The 19,532-nt window shown below is 42.0% G+C and overlaps 1 protein-coding gene across 1 annotated transcript in view; it reads left to right on the top strand.

Moving 5' to 3' along the window:
* The window catches only part of hhip (hedgehog interacting protein), a 34,843-nt gene extending 15,559 nt beyond the window's left edge, over nucleotides 1-19,284 (top strand). The window contains exons 5-13 of the mRNA XM_035531878.1: nucleotides 3,877-4,028; nucleotides 5,954-6,127; nucleotides 6,660-6,803; nucleotides 7,090-7,211; nucleotides 9,063-9,186; nucleotides 9,890-10,020; nucleotides 11,293-11,377; nucleotides 18,372-18,520; nucleotides 18,792-19,284. Of these exons, the coding sequence (XP_035387771.1) occupies nucleotides 3,877-4,028; nucleotides 5,954-6,127; nucleotides 6,660-6,803; nucleotides 7,090-7,211; nucleotides 9,063-9,186; nucleotides 9,890-10,020; nucleotides 11,293-11,377; nucleotides 18,372-18,520; nucleotides 18,792-18,988 (1,278 nt within the window). The 3' untranslated portion in view covers nucleotides 18,989-19,284. The remainder of the gene's footprint in view (nucleotides 1-3,876; nucleotides 4,029-5,953; nucleotides 6,128-6,659; nucleotides 6,804-7,089; nucleotides 7,212-9,062; nucleotides 9,187-9,889; nucleotides 10,021-11,292; nucleotides 11,378-18,371; nucleotides 18,521-18,791) is intronic.
* Nucleotides 19,285-19,532: the final 248 nt, after the last annotated feature.

Here is a 19,532-nt window from a genome sequence, read left to right as displayed (position 1 = left end):
GCTCTGATTGATGGCCTGCCCACCCCCACCCCACATTACTGCATTGCTGCAGTAGTACATAACATTACTGTAGTGGTCATTTACATTACTGTAGTAGTACATAACATTACTGTAGTGGTCACTAACATTACTGTAGTAGTACATAACATTACTGTAGTGGTCACTAACATTACTGTAGTAGTACATAACATTACTGTAGTGGTCATTAACATTACTGTAGTGGTCATTAACATTACTGTAGTAGTACCTAACATTACTGTAGTGGTCATTTACATTACTGTAGTAGTACATAACATTACTGTAGTAGTCAGTAACATTACTGTAGTGGTCATTTACATTACTGTAGTAGTACATAACATTACTGTAGTGGTCATTTACATTACTGTAGTAGTACATAACATTACTGTAGTGGTCATTAACATTACTGTAGTAGTACCTAACATTACTGTAGTGGTCATTTACATTACTGTAGTAGTACATAACATTACTGTAGTAGTCAGTAACATTACTGTAGTGGTCACTAACATTACTGTAGTAGTACATAACATTACTGTAGTGGTCATTAACATTACTGTAGTAGTACCTAATATTACTGTAGTGGTCATTTACATTACTGTAGTAGTACATCACATTACTGTAGTAGTCAGTAACATTACTGTAGTGGTCATTTACATTACTGTAGTAGTACATAACATTACTGTAGTGGTCATTTACATTACTGTAGTAGTACATAACATTACTGTAGTAGTCAGTAACATTACTGTAGTAGTCAGTAACATTACTGTAGTAGTACATAACATTACTGTAGTGGTCATTAACATTACTGTAGTAGTACCTAACATTACTGTAGTGGTCATTTACATTACTGTAGTAGTACATAACATTACTGTAGTAGTCAGTAACATTACTGTAGTGGTCATTTACATTACTGTAGTAGTACATAACATTACTGTAGTGGTCATTTACATTACTGTAGTAGTACATAACATTACTGTAGTGGTCATTAACATTACTGTAGTAGTACCTAACATTACTGTAGTGGTCATTTACATTACTGTAGTAGTACATTACTGTAGTAGTCAGTAACATTACTGTAGTGGTCACTAACATTACTGTAGTAGTACATAACATTACTGTAATGGTCATTAACATTACTGTAGTAGTACCTAACATTACTGTAGTGGTCACTAACATTACTGTAGTAGTACATAACATTACTGTAGTGGTCATTTACATTACTGTAGTAGTACATAACATTACTGTAGTAGTCAGTATCTACTGTAGTGGTCACTAACATTACTGTAGTAGTACATAACAATACTGTAGTAGTCAGTAACATCACTGTAGTGGTCACTAACATTACTGTAGTAGTACATAACATTACTGTAGTAGTCAGTAACATTACTGTAGTAGTCATTAACATTACTTTAGTAGTACATAACATTACTGCAGTAGTCAGTAACATTACTGCAATAGTACATAACATTACTGTAGTAGTACATAACATTACTGTAGTAGTCAGTAACATTACTGTAGTAGTACATAACATTACTGCAGTAGTACATAACATTACTGTAGTAGTCAGTAACATTGCTGCAGTAGTACATAACATTGTAGTAGTACATAACATTACTGCATTTGTCTCTAACATTACTGCAGTGGTCATTAATATTACTGTATTACTCATTAACATTACTGTAGAGGTCAATAACATTACTGTAGTAGTCACTAACATTACTGTCCAGAGGACTTTGTGGGCATGATAAAGGGTCCGGACTCGTGGGAAAGAATTGTGTTTGGTGTCAGTGACACAGAATTTATTCCCTTGTGTATGATGCCAGACATCAGTTTAATTTGTGAGAAAGTGCAAGTGTTCTCAGCAGTTGGCAAAAGTATTTCCATTTACACAATTATATGTGGATGTAAGATTTCCTGCAGCCTGCCCTGCTACTGTTACTGTTACATAAAAGCTCACCAGGTGGCTAACCTATGAATTAATGCAAATATGCAGTTAAAACCATCTTGTCTTTAGAGGAGGGTTTGTGTTAGCGCTGCAGTTAAGCAGACCAGCTCTCTGGAGGCCAGCGGCTTGTCTGTATGGTTGTTTGGGCTCTGTGGTGATGACGGAATGAACCCTGTCCTTGGACTCTATTATTCTCCAGTTGTTAGTTTGGGTCCAGAGGACCTGAAGCTGCTGTTTGTTTCGTATGGCTGTGTGTCAGTGTTCCAGTGTACCTACTCACTGATGAAATCACAAGGAAAAGCTAATATTTGACTTAATTTACTACCGTTCCTCGGTGGTCCCTGGCAGGAGATCATACGACTCGCTTGAATTCCTCTCTTGACCTCTCTGCTGTTTGTTTTGGGATTTGGGTCAGCACACCGAGACTCCAACATACGGGTCAAGTGTTTGGAGGCGGATCTAGGAAGTGAAAGCCATTTTCACACATACAGCCAGACTATTAACTAGGGTTAACCCTAACCCTGCCATCTGCTCTACACGCGCTAGCTCAGGAATGGCATTTAATAAAAAGCACAAATAATTGCTTGAGTCTGTTGGTCCATAATTCCTTATTTATCTGTCAACTTTCACAGCTCTCTTCTTTGGTAGGATTGAAAGGACTCCTGAGGGTGCTTATTCAAATCCCTGAAGAGCTCTCCACTCTGCTCCAGAGCATTCCAGAGCATTCCTGGGAGAATGGCTCACACTTGCATTGTGCCATTGGCCTGTCCAGCTTGAATTGGTTCAGCACGGCCTAACAGAGCTTTACTGACCAATTTATGATCTGTGTGTTTTGGCTTGCTCTGTGAGCTAAACCACACTGTTAAATCAAGCAGTCTGCAGAAGAACTCTTTACTCTCTTTGCAGAAAGGAATGCTACAGAACAGTGGAGTGATGTAACTGTGCACACTGTACTTGTTTACTGGACACCCAACATCAGATCGGTGAGGCAAGAAAACACTACATCTGTCCCAAAGCATGGAATTACAGCAGTCCTACAAAAAAAAAAAAACAGCTTTTGCATGATACACCTTCCCCCAGTCTCAGAAAGAAAAGAGAGAAAGAGAGAGAGAGAGAGAGAGAGAGAGAGAGAGAGAGAGAGAGAGAGAGAGAGAGAGAGAAAGGAAAGCCCAACCTGATTGCTTTGCTCGGGGACTGAAATGATACTCTGTATTACAGCTGATGATGAGTGGACCACCAGAGTTGTGACTGATGTAGATGCCTCCAGGCTGAGACAAACGTTTACCTATTACACAAGTAATTTCAGTGTTTTCTAAACATGTTGCCAAGACAGTGGGAGTTGGCAGTTTGCTACTTTTCCCTTTTTCGATTTCCTTTTTTCTCCCTCTCAAATTTTGCACGGATTAAAAAGAGATAGAGATTGGGAAGGTGAGAGGCTGTGGGTGAGGTTGGGGTGGGTGATTTTTTTCTCATTTTGAATTGAAGATATCTTGGACATTTGTGTCCTCTATGAAGTGTCCGCGAGATAATAAATTCCTTCAGTCACTCTGCTTTGCGTTCATTCCCCCAAAGATTCCACCCACAAATCACTCGCACTGTAGTCCTGGGTATCACAGAAGGGCCTTTCCCCACAGACAGACTTTACATAACGAGGACGGGGGATCCAAAAGGGAGGGGGTTGCCAAGAGTCAAATGTTTTATAATTGTTTCTTATGCAGTAGTCAAGGGGGGTGGGGAAAGAAGGCATGGGGGTAACTGGCTCCCATGTGGAGAGTGCAAGATAGAAAAGGGGAGAATAAGAAAGCTCGGGGCAGAAAGGGACATGGGGGCTGGCTTTAGGCCTGGCCGTGCACTTCTTAAAAAAGGAACATAATTAACTTCTAGATTCTTTGTGCTTCCCATCTGACTTGCAGGGAGGAGATGAAAGGGGCCTACTAAGCCTGGCATTCCACCCCAATTACAAGAAGAATGGAAAACTCTACGTCTCCTACACGACAAACCAAGAGCGCTGGGCAATCGGACCCCACGACCACATACTCCGGGTGGTCGAGTACACAGTGTCCAGGTAACTGAACCACTCATACGGGGCTATCATCTGAATATATATATATATATATATATATATATATATATATATATAATGTATATATGTATATATGTATATATGTATGTATGTGTGTGTGCGCGCGCGCGTGTGTGTGCGTGTGCGTGTGCGTGTGCGTGTGCGTGTGTGTGTTATACAATGCATAGAGAGTTTCATCCTAAATCCAGCACTCTGAGAGTGGGCACTAAGAGGAAGGAAGGTTGAGTGTCAGAGCCACTATGCAGGAGATCCAAGAGTACACCAGGATGATGGCCCTAAGTAATGAAGTGTTTAGTGACACCCCAGACAGCATAAACCCAAGGAGGATGGGAATGAGGAGGAACAGGAACCATGATGGGAGGAAATACCCCTGCACGGGATGTACCACCAGCAGATAGAATTGGAAGTGGCTGATATGGAGAAATCCTACCAATATCTGGACTGTCTGGACTGAAAGACAGCACAGAGGCACTAATCATGGCAGCACAGGAACAAGCTCTGAATTCAAGATCAATAGAGGCTGGGATCTACCACACCAGACAGGACCCCAGATGCTGCCGGCTATGCAAAGATGCCCCTGTAACAATACAGCACATAACAGTGGGATGCAAGATGCCAGCAGATAAAGCATACATGGCCATAACCAACTGGCTGGATAGTATACAGAAACAACTGTGTTGAGTACAGACTGGATGTTCGAAGGTCTAAGTGGGATACACCCCTGAAGGTGGTGGAGAATGACTGAGCTAAGATCCTGTGGGACGTCCAGACACAGACAGACAAGATGGTAATGGCTAACCAACCAGACAGTGGTGTAGTGGTGGATAAACAGCAGAAGAGGCCTGTAGTGATAGATGTAGTGATAGACATGAAAAGCTTGAGAAATCTCAAGTGCTGAGAGAAGAGAGGGAAAAGATGTGGAAGGTGAAGGTAACTGTGGTTCCCGTGGTAACTGGAGCACTATGGGATGTGACCCCCAAACTGGGAGAATGGCAGATGTTCTTATCCAGCAGGACTTACAAAAGTGCTTTATCATTTCCTCATAGTATGCATCCTAGCCAGTACAGTAGGTTAGAGTCCAAGGTACCAGTGAAGTAGAATACTGTTGAAAGATGCTGATGCCTAGAAATGCAAAACACATAAGTTCTATAAAAGACAATAATAAGTGCAAGTACAAACAATGTTATATATGTGCTAGAGTTTCTGTTACCCAACAGGTGCAGGATCAATGGTCATTTATATATTCCACAAATAGATGTGTCTTCAGTCTGCGTTTGAAGACTGCAAGGGACTCTGCTATCCGGACAGCCAGTGGAAGTTCGTTACACTATCTGGGAGCCAGGACAGAAAATACTGTCTTCGATGAGACTTGAAGCATGGTGTTTCAACCTGAGCTGTACTTGAGGCTCGAAGTACTCAAGGATCGGGCTTTGACAGCTCGGACATTGACCATTGACATCATGTATGGAGGGACTGGTCCATTTTTGGCTTTGTAGGCAAGCATCAAGGTTTTAAACAAGATGCATGCAGCTACTGGAGGTCAATGAAGGGAGCGCAACAGTGGAGTGACATGTGAACTTCAGAAGATTGAAGACCAGTTGTGCTGCTGCATTCTTGACAAGTTGTAGAGGTCTGATGGCTCTTAGAGGAAGACCAGCAAGTAGCAAGTTGCAGTAGTCTAGCTCTGAGATTACAAGAGACTGCACAAGCACCTGGGTATTTTAGCCTAAAACTGATATTGCAATTCCTGAAGCAAATTGCATACAAGATAATCCTTAGTCAAAAGCTAATTAAACTCTTAATTAGCATGAACTTGAGTTTAACACACATCATTTGGCACAGATAAGTAAAGTCTTGCCAATCTACATAATTTTTGCTTAATTGTCTGCTCTATATTTTACAATTAGGAAAAACCCCAACCAAGTGGACACTAGGACCACACGGGTCTTAATAGAGGTGGCAGAGCTCCACAGAAAGCATCTAGGGGGGCAGCTGATGTTTGGGCCTGATGGCTTCCTCCACATTTTTCTGGGAGATGGCATGATCACTTTGGATGATATGGAAGAGATGGATGGTCTGAGGTGAGTCAGCTGCACAGAGTACACCTGGGAATCAGAGTTCAGCACTGAGTCAGAGCAGCACAGAGTGAAAGTATAACGCTAGAAGGCCACAATTTTGCAGGTTGATTTAACATACCTCATTCAATATTTGTGTATTATATGCAATAGTGCGGCAAAGATTGCTCTTTCAAACCTCACAGACCCACTATATAGATTAGGTTCATTTCCTGAGATTGGTTCTGTTTAATGTAGGCCTTTATGTAGTACTGCAGGTTTACATGTGACTCAGAAAAACAAGATTTTCTATCTAATTCATAATCCATTAACAAAATTATAATTTCTGTTTTTGCATGAAAAGGGATTACAAGTTAAGATATTGATCACTTTAACTATTCTCAAAATACTGATCACTTAAACTATTCTCAGTGATTTGTGTTCCAGTTTAGAACTGGACCAGAAGCTTATCAAATATAATGGTCATATGGTTGCTCACATGAATGTGACATTTGCCCTAATTCTGCCAACCTGCTATGGGATCATTTTGCTACCACAGTGATTTCACCGGATCTGTTCTGAGGGTTGATGTGGATACAGAGTGTTGCTCCACCCCTTATGACATACCCAAGAACAACCCCTACTTCAACAGCACCAATCAGCCACCAGAAATCTTTGCTCATGGGCTGCATGACCCAGGCAGGTGGGTGGCTCACCCTGTCCTTCAGATCATTTTAGAACATACAAGGGGACGATGTTTACTGTTCAATCTCAGCATCTATTGGAGCATCTGAATTAGTTCTCTAAGGGGATGAAAATTAGCTGACAAATCATATTATGTTTGGCAGATCTACAACAAAAACCACTAAACAGAACAATTCTGTAGCCACACTTCATAAAAAGAAGTCCAAAGTCCACATGGCTCTTGGAAACCATGCACTCCATGGTCTGCTTGGCTCAGGGCCTCCCTGCTCAATATCTTCTTGTAGGTGTGCTGTGGATAAGCTTCACATGGACACCAATGGGAGCCTCCTGATCTTGTGTACTGATTCCACTGGAAGGAACACAACAACAGGAAGGCTTCTGCAGATCAGCAAAGGCAAAGACTACGGTAGGTCTGCTGTCCTTGGTATGGCTCTTAACGGCTGTCACGGCCTACACACATTAGCATTATGGAGCTGTATTATACAGACATGTACAGATAAAGAAGGAAGTTGTTTCCATAAAATGACACAGGATATTTGAGCAGGGAATGATATATGGTGGGACGAGTTCATCTATTAGGATTCAATAGAAACTGAATAGTGAAAACATGATGTGATATTTATTATTTTTTTTACAAACCTGCTCAGCCATATTAAAAGCAGAAGTAATGACATCCAAAGAAGCATTACAGAATAATTGGAATGTTGTCTTTTGACACATTCTAACAACCTCTCTGATTAAATAAAATCACTTTCCCCAAACATGCTTGTTTCCATGAGAACAAAAAAGGCATGGCTCTCAGTGGTCAGATCATGAGTTCCTTCAGATTATGAGAACATGTTCTCAGGGGTATCTCCAATTCTGTCTACAGAACAAAGTTAATCAGGAAAAAGAGTCTGAATGTAAATACTCGCTGTGATTCAAAAGGATTCCTACTTGCACAGTGCTGCCAAGGGAATGTGAGTCTGTGTCCATGAATATAATTTATGGCTGTCAGATACAATGAGTAGGCAGTGCTTTGGCATAGTTAAAACGCACTAAACAATACAACACTTATCACTGAATGGTTGAGACAAATCGATACCAAACACACTGCTTCATTCCAAAACAAGGACGTATTTGGTTTGGATAGCTATGTTGTACAGTTAATGCCAATGTTTTGTGAAAATGAACAGTCAACTACTCTTAGATGAAGTTTATATTGATTTTACCTGCCCAAAGCTTGGTTAAAAAGAACCACCACTCCACATAACGTTTTACTGGCAGATTTTTGTAAACATGGATATAAAATGGTTCGATTGTCATTTGGTAGAGCTGTCAATGTGGACTAGTAAAGTCACACTGTACAGGAGTAGAGACATCACAGTGTGGAGTAGCAGAGTCACAGTTTGGAGTAGTAGAGTCATAGTATGGAGTAGTAGAGTAACAGTAGTAGAGTCACAGTGTGGATTAGAGAGTCATTGTAGTAAAGATGCTCCTATAGAGGTAATAGTGTCACAGTATTTGGTTTGGATGCCTATGTTGTATAGTTAATGCCAATGTCTTGTGAAAATGAACACAGTCAGCTGCTCTTAGATGAAGTTTACATAGATTTTACCTGCCCCAAGTTTGTATAATAAGAACCACCACTCCACAAAACCTTTTACTGGCAGATTTTTGTAAACATGGATATAAAATGGTCCCATTGTCATTTAGTAGAGTTGTCAGTGCTGAGTAGTAAAGTCACACTGTACAGGAGTAGAGACATCACAGTGTGGAGTAGCAGAGTCACAGTTTGGAGTAGTAGAGTCACTGTGTGGAGTAGTAGAGTCACAGTAGTAGAGTCACTGTGGAGTAGTGGAGTCACAGTAGTAGAGTCACAGTAGTGGAGTAGTAGAGTCAGTAGTGGAGTAGTAGAGTCACAGTGTGGATTAGAGAGTCACTGTAGTAAAGACATGGTCCTATAGAGGTAAAATAGGGTCACTATAGACAGAATAGAGATGTCAGTGTGGTACAATGGTATTGTGTAAAAGTAAAGTCAAGACTGCACTGTCAAATGCACTGAAATGTGTAATTTAAGGAACATTTGAATCATAGACTGACTGTATGGAAGGCCATATTCATTCCATTAAAATTTCTGTCAAAGATTGTGGAACTTAAATGTCACTATAAATTTCCATAACGTGACAGACTTGGACTATATTGAGATTGTGCAGCACTTCCAGTGTTGCCATCTTTTGTTGCTTTTACAATGTGTTATTCTGTGTTTTCCCCACAGAAAATGAACCATCTATCTTTGATTTGGGGTCTATTGGTGGTGCTGTCCCAGTTGGTGGGTTCATCTACAGAGGCTGTCAGTCAAGGAGACTTTATGGAAGTTATGTATTCACCGACAAAAGTGGGTATGTAAATTGCATTGAGTTCAATGCTATGCTAGAAGCATTCAGCTGTTTTACAACTAAGCTTCCAGTGCATAGTAACCAAAAAAAAAACAAAAAAAAACTCGAATCCAAGATCATAAATCCATAAATCCTTCATAGTGACTATGACTCAGCTTTATGGAGATGTTACCTAGCGTGTTACAGGTGGTTTTGTTTATGCTAATATATAAATTTCTACCCACATCAGTGGAAAAGGAATTTTTCAGTGAAACCTGAGATTACATTTCCTGCCATAGCATTTGTCCACAGCTTAATGGTGTTTACACCTGACACCTGACACTGGTTTATAACACTGGCTTATAACACTCACACAATACAACAGATGGACCTTATAGTACTTTTTATGCTAAACTCGAATCTGTCATGCATGGATTTATGTGACAGGAAAGTTTTAAAATAAGTATATATTATTTATTGATAAACAGGATTGTTATTACACAAAATATGCACAAAGTTATAAAATGTACATGTATGACAACTCATGTCAGTATCCAGTAGTAGGGTTAAGTTGCACTGTTTTCAGAAACCACTTATTTCATTTGAGCTGCTTATTTTACTTTAAGTTGAAAGTTAGACAACTGTTAAAAAAATACCCGTCAAGCCCCAGGACACAACATGTTAGCAGTGACCTGGCTGTGAAACCCGTTGTGTGTTGGTATTTCAGAAACTTCAGGGTCCTTCAGAGGCCTGCTGAGGACCGACCATGGCAGGAAAAGCCACTTTGTCTGGGAAGCAGCAGTTCATGTGGTTCCTCGCTGATAGGGCACATACTGGGCTTCGGTGAGGATGAACTAGGTCAGTGGATCTGCATAATTCTCTCATAGTGACTTCGTTCAATGAACCCAGAGTTTGAATTATTATTATTATTATTATTATTATTATTATTATTATTATTATTATTATTATTATTATCAGTACTAGTAGAAGTAGTTCTAGTAGGTTTTTATGGTACTAGTGGTAATATTTATAATTTTATTGCTTTTTGCTTCAGTTCTTCTGCACTGGAGAACCTTGGACAGGCTTATTTGAATGCCTTATTTGAATGGCTTTTGGAGTTCTAATGAGAAGCAAATCCTTAAGAGTGAGGAAAGAGAAGTTACAGTTTTAGAATGCTTACACCGTTGTCATTGATTGAGTTACCATTTTGCAAGGGGATGCTGATGATAACTTCTAAATAAATAAATAAATAAAATTCAAAAACACATCTGAATGATACAAAACACAGACTGCCAAAGTGGGAGTCACTATGGAAACCAATTCCTCCTCCAACTCCTACTCCAAAATACCATTCCTCTATGGCACATTCCTCTATGACACAAAAGTCCTTTATCTTCCTGACAGAGTACTTCCTTTCCTTCTATCTGCCAACAGATGATATGACTGGGAGTCAAAGGTCAGAATGATTTGTCAGCGAGTAGGGTTTCCATTTGTGGTCACTTCCCCCAGTCAAACCGTGCGTTCAGCATTGCTGCCACTGGCAACAGCCTGTCTCCCGCTCTCCATGCTGGTCTGTGTGCCAAGTTCGATGATGAAGTACTTCCATGTCAGAACAGGGGTCAGGTTCCACGGCTTGTCTTCATTTCAGTGACTTGCAGTGAGCCTGTGTTCTGTCATGCTGTACCATCCCTCAGCCGAACATCACAGGAAACATGAACTCGCCATTCTATCTGCCAACATGAAGCATAGCAGAGCTGTAGCCCTCTCGCCAGCCAATCCAGCTGGACTTCCAAGGGCTAGAGAGCATTTGCTCCTGGTTTCTGTGTGGGTTAGTTTTACTGGACAGCTGCAGGTCCTTCTGACATGTTTATACTTTTGCATTTGCAAGTCTCTGTGCTTCATGGTTGCTGCTCATCACAGTACTCACACAGTCCCAGTCTGTCACGCCCTTCTCTTGTCTACGCCACATATCCACACATGACTGCGACAAGTGCAATGGTACAGGAATGGTACAGAAAGGCTATTTTGTGTGGCAACAATGAAAACAGACAGGGACTGTTCAGAAATGGATGGAAAGAGAAATGAGAACCCGTGGGAGCACTCATGTGCATCCATGTTTCTTTTCACCAGGTGAGGTCTACATCCTGGCATCATACAAAAGTTTGGCCTTACAGTCACACAGCGGGAGGCTCTACAAGCTTGTGGACCCTAAAAGGTATTCAATTTAATTCATATTATGAGGCTCAGGTCACTACTTGCAGAGTTTATATCATATCATGGGCAGTCATGGCTCAGTGGTTAAGGTACTTGTAATCGGAAGATCGCCAGTTCAAGCCCCTAAACTGCCGAGTTGCCACTGTTGGGCCCCTGAGCAAGACCCTTAACACTCAATTCCTCAAGTTGTACTCAGTCATAATTATAGGTTGCTTTGGATGAAAGCGTCAGCTAAATGCTGTAAATCTAAGATCAGCACATGTAGGTCTTCCTGAGCATCATAGACACTGTGTTACATTATAATTGTAGCTACACTCTACTGGAAAGTGGACTTCTGAAAGCAAATCCAGCACCCTTACTGAGAAGCAGAATAAGGATATTAAATTTCAGTAGAACTTGGAGCTAATTCCCCTATCTCAATTATTCTAATGTGGCACCATGGACACTAATAGAGCTGGAAAAAGCATAATTATTAACATATTTGGTCTGCTTTTCTTCTATCACTGGTTTACTGTAGCTTGGTCATTTGGATGGTCAGCTTATAACAAGAAAAGTGGATTTACTGAGAATAAGAGCTTTAAATTAGCATAGACATTTTAAATTCTTTCTTTCTAAATACATCACTCTTACTCTAACTCTGTGTCTCTCTCTGTCATGTATGCACACATACATAGACCATACCCCGTTAAACAAATCATCACACAACTGCCGGTCTTAGCCAACACAAACTTCAGCCATAATTGGAGAGTAAGCATACCATTTCCAAATGTTAGTGTAACTAGTTTCTAACACCAACACTGTCAGGGCAGTTCAGGCATCACTGGTTAACTGGGAAGCATGTGTGGTCTGCTGGGATCTTTCCCGAGCTTTGAGAAGACTCACACACCTGTCGTCAACAGCAGGAATGTTTTTCTAAGGACAGTGGAATAGATTTGTATGTCTGTGTGAGTTTAGAGCTGAATCTACCACAAATGCATAACTGCACACCGTCACAGGCCCACTGATCTCAGCCACTTGTGTTTAGAGTTCATCATGACAAACACAGCAGGTGAACGGCTTCTCTACTGCAGTGTTTAATCATTTTTGCACGTGTGTGTGCATTTTGAAATTTAGCATAATTTGTGCCATGTGTTTTGGACCATTAAAAATCCCCCAAAAAATTGATAATGGCAGATTTCTAAAATACTGTTCATGTCAAGCCAAGGACATATAAAGACATTTAATGGAACAAGAACATGAACACAAACATGCCAATCATACAACACAAACACACCAACACAACACGAACACAAACACACCAACCATATGACACTTATACACCAACCATACAACATGAACACAGACGCACCAACCATACAAAAAGAACACAAACACAACAACCATACAACATCAACACACCAACCATACAACGCAAAACACATGAACCATACAACACGAACACACCAAAAATACAACACGAACACAAACACACCAACCATACAACACAAACACACCAAAAATACAACACAAACACAAACACACCAACCATGCAACATCAACACACCAACTATACAACGCAAACACACGAACCATACAACACGAACACAAACACACCAACCATACAAATTCCCACAAAATCCAAACTTGTGAGATTTGTGCACTTGTAAAACAGCTGATATATCATTTGAGCAGGCAGATATTGCAACAGGCAGAGCCAAACTGTCAAATCTCCAAATCAAACCAATCATATGTAAAGCTTGGGTTTCTTCTTTCTTCCTTCTACAACATTCTGCCCCTTCAGACATCAAACCTTTGGCTTCCATTTAGCAAGTGAAATTACTAGAAATACTGCAGAAGAAACAACAGTGCAAATAAGCCTGATTCTGTCTCACTTTAATTTTACCCCTAAACCAAGCTCATGTGAATTCCTGGGCTGTTTTCTTTCTTTCTTGTGGGAAATACAATCAGCGTCAGTGCCTTTCTGATTATCCCTAGGTGCTGACAGTGCCACCCAAGTCTAACTCAATTAATTATGCAGCAGATGTTTCCACAGGACTCCCTGGCCAGGCCTCCCCAACTCACTTTTTTATTTATGTTTTCTGGCATTGCTGCATTTTTCCAGGGAACAATTCTTTCCACCATCGATTGGGGATGTTTAGTCTGTAGAACCCGCTGTGTTGGGTGTGCTATTTCACACACCCTGTCACTCTGTAGGATTTCATTACCACATTCGCACTATCAAGAGGGTTAGGGTTAAACCCCTATCCCAAGAGGGGTGGTCTTGCACTGATGTACCTGAAACTCTTTGGGTTCTGTAACATTCATGTGGATTTCTGCTTTAGTCTCTCATGTTGGCAGAATTTGAGTCCTGCAAACACCCACATCATGTTTTGATTTTTGTTGATCCACCATGTTGCTTTACTGAATTGAAGGGCGTTGGGCCCATAGAGGGGGAATGTATCACATCGAGTCAAACGTCAAGATTTTTTGATAAACATGTCACGCCAGGGTGGCCGCATGTATCTGCGTGTGTTTGGCAGGGCATTAATGTTGAATAATAAATAGGCAGCAGCTTACTGAAACATGCATGTGTGCAACCCACGCTGATAGTAACGCATTAATTTAGAGACTATTTACTGACCATAGGTGAAGATTGAACTGTTTAAAATATCAACAGTTTCATATAGATCAGCTTCATTTCAGCTAGCATTATGCTAAAGAACAAAAATACTTTAATTAGCATTTAGTTTATAATGAATCAAGCCTTGTAGCGGTCAGTTAGCACAATTTGCAATATTCAAATGATTCTAGCTAACTTTTCTAACAGGTCCCGAGTTTAATTTAAAATATTCTGTTCTTTATATAAATTGAAAGCCATTTCTCTCATTCATGCCCTGTAAAATATGCCAATTGTGACGTCTTAGGAGCGAGGCTTGAGTGATGGTACTAATGAAGCACAACAAAATAGTGCTGATTTGAGTAGAAGCAAAAGAGAACAAATGAAAAGTTGTGGAAAACAACAAGCAGGAACACTATTAACAGGACGGAGCACACTGGGCAGGCCACAGCAGGTTAGAGACCATCAGTGCAAACACTGGACTCAGGGGTTCTAGACGTTAAATAGGGAAAAGTTAATGAGGCCAGAGTGAAGGGAGCAAGAAACTGGTGGTTTGGACGTGGGAAGTAGATGTGTGTCGTGATAGGTGTGTGTGGGTTGAGAGGGCTGGCTGGGTAACGGTAATCTGCATTTCTGGAGATTGGTCATTTTTTCATGATTGAAATATTTTTTAATATCTTGATCCCACAAATATAACGGCAAATCCAGCAGTTGCTGAATCCAGAGTGGTCTATGCTGAAATTGAAAAGCCCTAATTTTCTGACAGATACCTTTGGTAGTTGCTTCTTTCTCTCTGAACTTCAAAGTGGAGTCTGACAGCATAGTGTGAGACAAAACATCTAAAGTTTACATCTAAACATCTAAAGTTCCTTTTCTGTCTGCAGATTTTGTCTGTTAGATGCACTAAATTTCATTCACTGCATTTTTAGGAGTCTTTAAACAATGTGGTTTAGTTATGGAAGCCACAAATCACTCATGGCCTGGAGGCAAGCACATGTGGGTTCTAGTGAATGCGTGTGTGTGTGTGTGTGTGTGTGTGTGTGTGTGTGTGTGTGTGTGTGTGTGTGTGTGTGTGTGTGTGTGTGTGTGCGTGCGTGCGTGTTCACATTTTCTGGTCCTGCACAGCCCCATCTCTCAGCCCAAGAGCCCCCTGGTTTTGACTTTCTCCCCTAAATCTCAGCCCTGCACCTCTCCTTCACAAAGCGTCTTTGCAGTGTCACTGAATGGCACACTGCTACAATACACAGTAAATTTTTCTGACAAAATGTAACCACAATGTAACCACAGAGTGCCTGACAATAGTGAGAGATGACAAAAAGGACAGAGGAGTCCTGGGGAGAGGCACGATGAAACTGCTTTTGGGCACAGTTGATGTCCCACAGTCTGCACCACTGAAGTGATAATTCCACTGTTTTTAGTAAATTAGTTATGCCTTGAGGTATAAAACTGTCTCACAAGAAAGTGACTCACAGCTCCTAAATTGCTGTACAATATTTTTAAGCAGGGAAAGTTATAACCAGGGCATCTCGCTAACATCAGTGAAACTAAACGTTAACGGCCCATTTAAGCCACACTAGGCACGATACTGCAGACTGGACGACCTAGAGCGGCGCCAGAATGGGTCTGGTGTGCCGGGTGGAACAGGCCCGAGTCAAACAAAGAGGACCAGGCTGGACCGGCAGGACACTCTTAAACTAATAAGCCGGGGCCCTCCTTTAATTTATCAGTCTGTGTTTTATGCGAGTGGATGCATTCCCACAGTGCCTGTTGACCCAGCTGCCTTTGACAAGGGCCACAGCAGCAGGTGCTGTTTTCACGGCCACCCTGCCAGCCACACACTGACCTCCACATCCTTCACAACACTGGCCCAATCCTCCAGGGAGCGCCTCTTTCTCCCTCCTTCCCTCCCTCTCTCTATTTCTCATTCTCTTTCTTTTCCACCCTCCATCTTTCTTCCTCTGCCTCACTTTCTCTGCCTTTTTTGTTTTAACAACATATAGCCTGTCTCAACAGCACAAAAAAGAGCCTGAGTATGGATGAGTGAAAGGAGTGAGCTGATATGGGTAGTGAAAGCAGCAGTGGGAAGCATGAGAAATAGCACCACACCTTCATCCCCTACACTCCCCTCATCCCCTACAGTCCCATCACCCCCATACTCCCCTACACACCCTCTACAGTCCCCACACCCTCACAGCCCTGCACTCCCCTCACCCCACTACACACCCCTACAAACTCCCTATACTCCCCTACACACCCACTACACTCCCCATACCCCCTACACTACCTTACACACCCCTACTCCCCTCACCCCACTACACTCCTTATACCCCCTACACTACCCTACGCACCACCTACACTCCCCTACACACCCCCTACACTCCCAACACCCTCACACCCCTACACTGCCCTCACCCCCTACACCCACTCCACCTACTTTACCCTGTCTCCACCTGGCCTCTTCGCTGTCCCCTGCCCTACTCTCAGCAAGACCCACCGGATGTGTCATTGGGTGCTCTACAGTCTGATCCCTACGCACTTACTACTTCAGTGGAGGCCGATTACCATGTGCATGGGTGTGTGTACATGTATGCATGTACCTGTGTGTCTGTGTGCGTGCATGGATGTGAGCGTACGTGTGTGTGCACACGTGTGCATGTGTGTACAGCCCTACTGTTCAGTAACAGACATACATGAAGAGATCTGGTTGGCTCATTAGCCTGCATGCTTAAGGAATTAGAATGTTTTGAAGATCTGCAGTTCTCGCAGTTTCATCGGTGGCCACTTGGGATAGCTTTAGTGTCCGAGCCCCATTACACACTAAATGCTATTGTTTCCATTTCCAGATGTTGTAATGCCAAGAAATAAAAGAAAGAAAACATGCCATCATCCATCATATGAAGGCTCATTTGCTACTAATAGTAATTTGCTTTCCATGTCCACATATGCGAGATCAGTGCATATGGGTTTATATTTATCAACTTGCTTAGACTAAGTGTCTAATCAATGTTTAACTCTCAGCTCAGTTCAGTTACCTAAAAAGCCTTGGATGAATCTGACCCCCCACCCCCCAAACAAAATGTTTTGTTATGTTTAATGAAAATGTGGCATGGCATGTGTGTACTGTATTATGTGTATGTTTATGTATTATGTGTGTACTGTGTGTTACATATATGTGTTGTGTGTGTATGACAGAGATAAATAAACATGAGGCAGACTGGTGAAGTAGGTCAGAAAGATGGGGAGAGGAAGGGAGGGATGGGACAGAAACAGAAGAGAGCCCTCACTAACTGTGAGGTACACTGACTAACCCTAACCCTCACTATCTGTGAGGTACACTGACTAACCCTAACCCTCACTATCTGTGAGGTACACTGACTAACCCTAACCTTCACTATCTGTGAGGTACACTGACTAACCCTAACCCTCACTATCTGTGAGGTACACTGGCTAACCCTAACCCTCACTATCTGTGAGGTACACTGGCTAACCCTAACCCTCACTATCTGTGAGGTACACTGGCTAACCCTAACCCTCACTATCTGTGAGGTACACTGGCTAACCCTAACCCTCACTATCTGTGAGGTACACTGGCTAACCCTAACCCTCACTATCTGTGAGGTACACTGGCTAACCCTAACCCTCACTATCTGTGAGGTACACTGACTAACCCTAACCCTCACTAACTGTGAGGTACACTGACTAACCCTAACCATAACTGTGAGGTACACTGACTAACCCTAACCATAACTGTGAGGTACACTGACTAACCCTAACCCTCACTAACTGTGAGGTACACTGACTAACCCTAACCCTCACTAACTGTGAGGTACAGTGACTAACCCTAACCCTCACTATATGTGAGGTACAGTGACTAATCCTAACCCTCACTATCTGTGAGGTACACTGACTAACCCTAACCCTCACTAACTGTGAGGTACACTGACTAACCCTAACCATAACTGTGAGGTACACTGACTAACCCTAACCATAACTGTGAGGTACACTGACTAACCCTAACCATAACTGTGAGGTACACTGACTAACCCTAACCCTCACTAACTGTGAGGTACACTGACTAACCCTAACCCTCACTATATGTGAGGTACAGTGACTAATCCTAACCCTCACTAACTGTGAGGTACAGTGACTAACCCTAACCCTCACTAACTGTGAGGTACAGTGACTAACCCTAACCCTCACTAACTGTGAGGTACAGTGACTAACCCTAACCCTCACTATATGTGAGGTACAGTGACTAATCCTAACCCTCACTAACTGTGAGGTACAGTGACTAACCCTAACCCTCACTAACTGTGAGGTACAGTGACTAATCCTAACCCTCACTAACTGTGAGCTACACTAACCCTCATTAACTGTGAGCTACACTTTCCTCCGGCAGGCCTCAGGTGCCTAAGGAGTGTCGTCGTCCAGTGGAGGCTCCTGAGATGCTGAGCAGCAGCTGCTCACGCGAGTGCAGAAACGGCTACTGCACCCCGACAGGCAGGTGCTGCTGCAGTAAAGGCTGGGAGGGTCCCTACTGCATACGGGGTGAGAGACACACGCACACACACAGGCATTCATGCGCATATACACGGTAAATATTAGGATCTTGTGTCTCATTATGAAAAAATAAATTAACATCTAGTAATATTATAAATTAATACATAGTGTCCCATTGGCCTCTAATTATAAATCAATATTGAGTTTCCTCTTTGCCTCTTAAAGTCTTTTCAAATTGCTCCTTGCAGCCTGTAAATGGGCAGGTACCACAGTTGCTGACTCGTGCTTATGTGCTGCTGTTGCTTCTGTGTTTTTGCAGCCAAATGTGAGCCTGCCTGCCGCAATGGCGGCGTCTGCATTGAGCCCAGCAAGTGCTTGTGTAAGGAGGGCTTCTCCGGCTCCCAGTGTGAGAAGGGGGAGCGGGGTGTGCAGACGGACCGAGACAAGGATGGGCTCTTGGATCACATCATTGACATGACATCATACCTGCTGGACCTCACCAGTTACATTGTATAAGGGAATAGAAAAAAGAATCCACTCTGATATTTAAGGGTTGGTTTTCAGACCACCACCTGCTTCCAACTGCATACCAGCGTACAGATCACCATGACCATTACTATCCGTTCCTCTGGTTCCAGGCACCAGTGATACAGTTCAGTTAATACTGGTTGTGCCATGTTTGGTTTAGACATTGAAAACTGGTTGTTTGGGCAAATATCAACCAATGAAATCACGCTGTTGTTACCCAGACTGACTTTTTTCCAGCTTTTTAAAAAATTATTTTTAAACAATGATCCCACCTTGACATTCATTTGAAAAATAACTTTGATTCATAGAATATATATATATATATATATATATATATATATATATATATATATATATATATATATAAAAATTCCCCACTCACACTCCGGGTGGTCTTTTCCTTCAAGTTTGGGTCCTCTACCAGAGGTCTGGGAGCTTGAGAGTCCTGCGTAGTATCTTAGCTAGACCGAGATCTCAGATGGTGTTTCTGGGATCTACTGGAGCCATTCTCCCAGCCCCTAGTGCTCCATTT

The sequence above is a fragment of the Electrophorus electricus genome, chromosome 11, assembly GCF_013358815.1.
Source record: "Electrophorus electricus isolate fEleEle1 chromosome 11, fEleEle1.pri, whole genome shotgun sequence".
NCBI classification, from domain to species: Eukaryota; Metazoa; Chordata; class Actinopteri; order Gymnotiformes; family Gymnotidae; genus Electrophorus; species Electrophorus electricus.
This window is presented reverse-complemented; position numbering and strand designations above follow the sequence as displayed.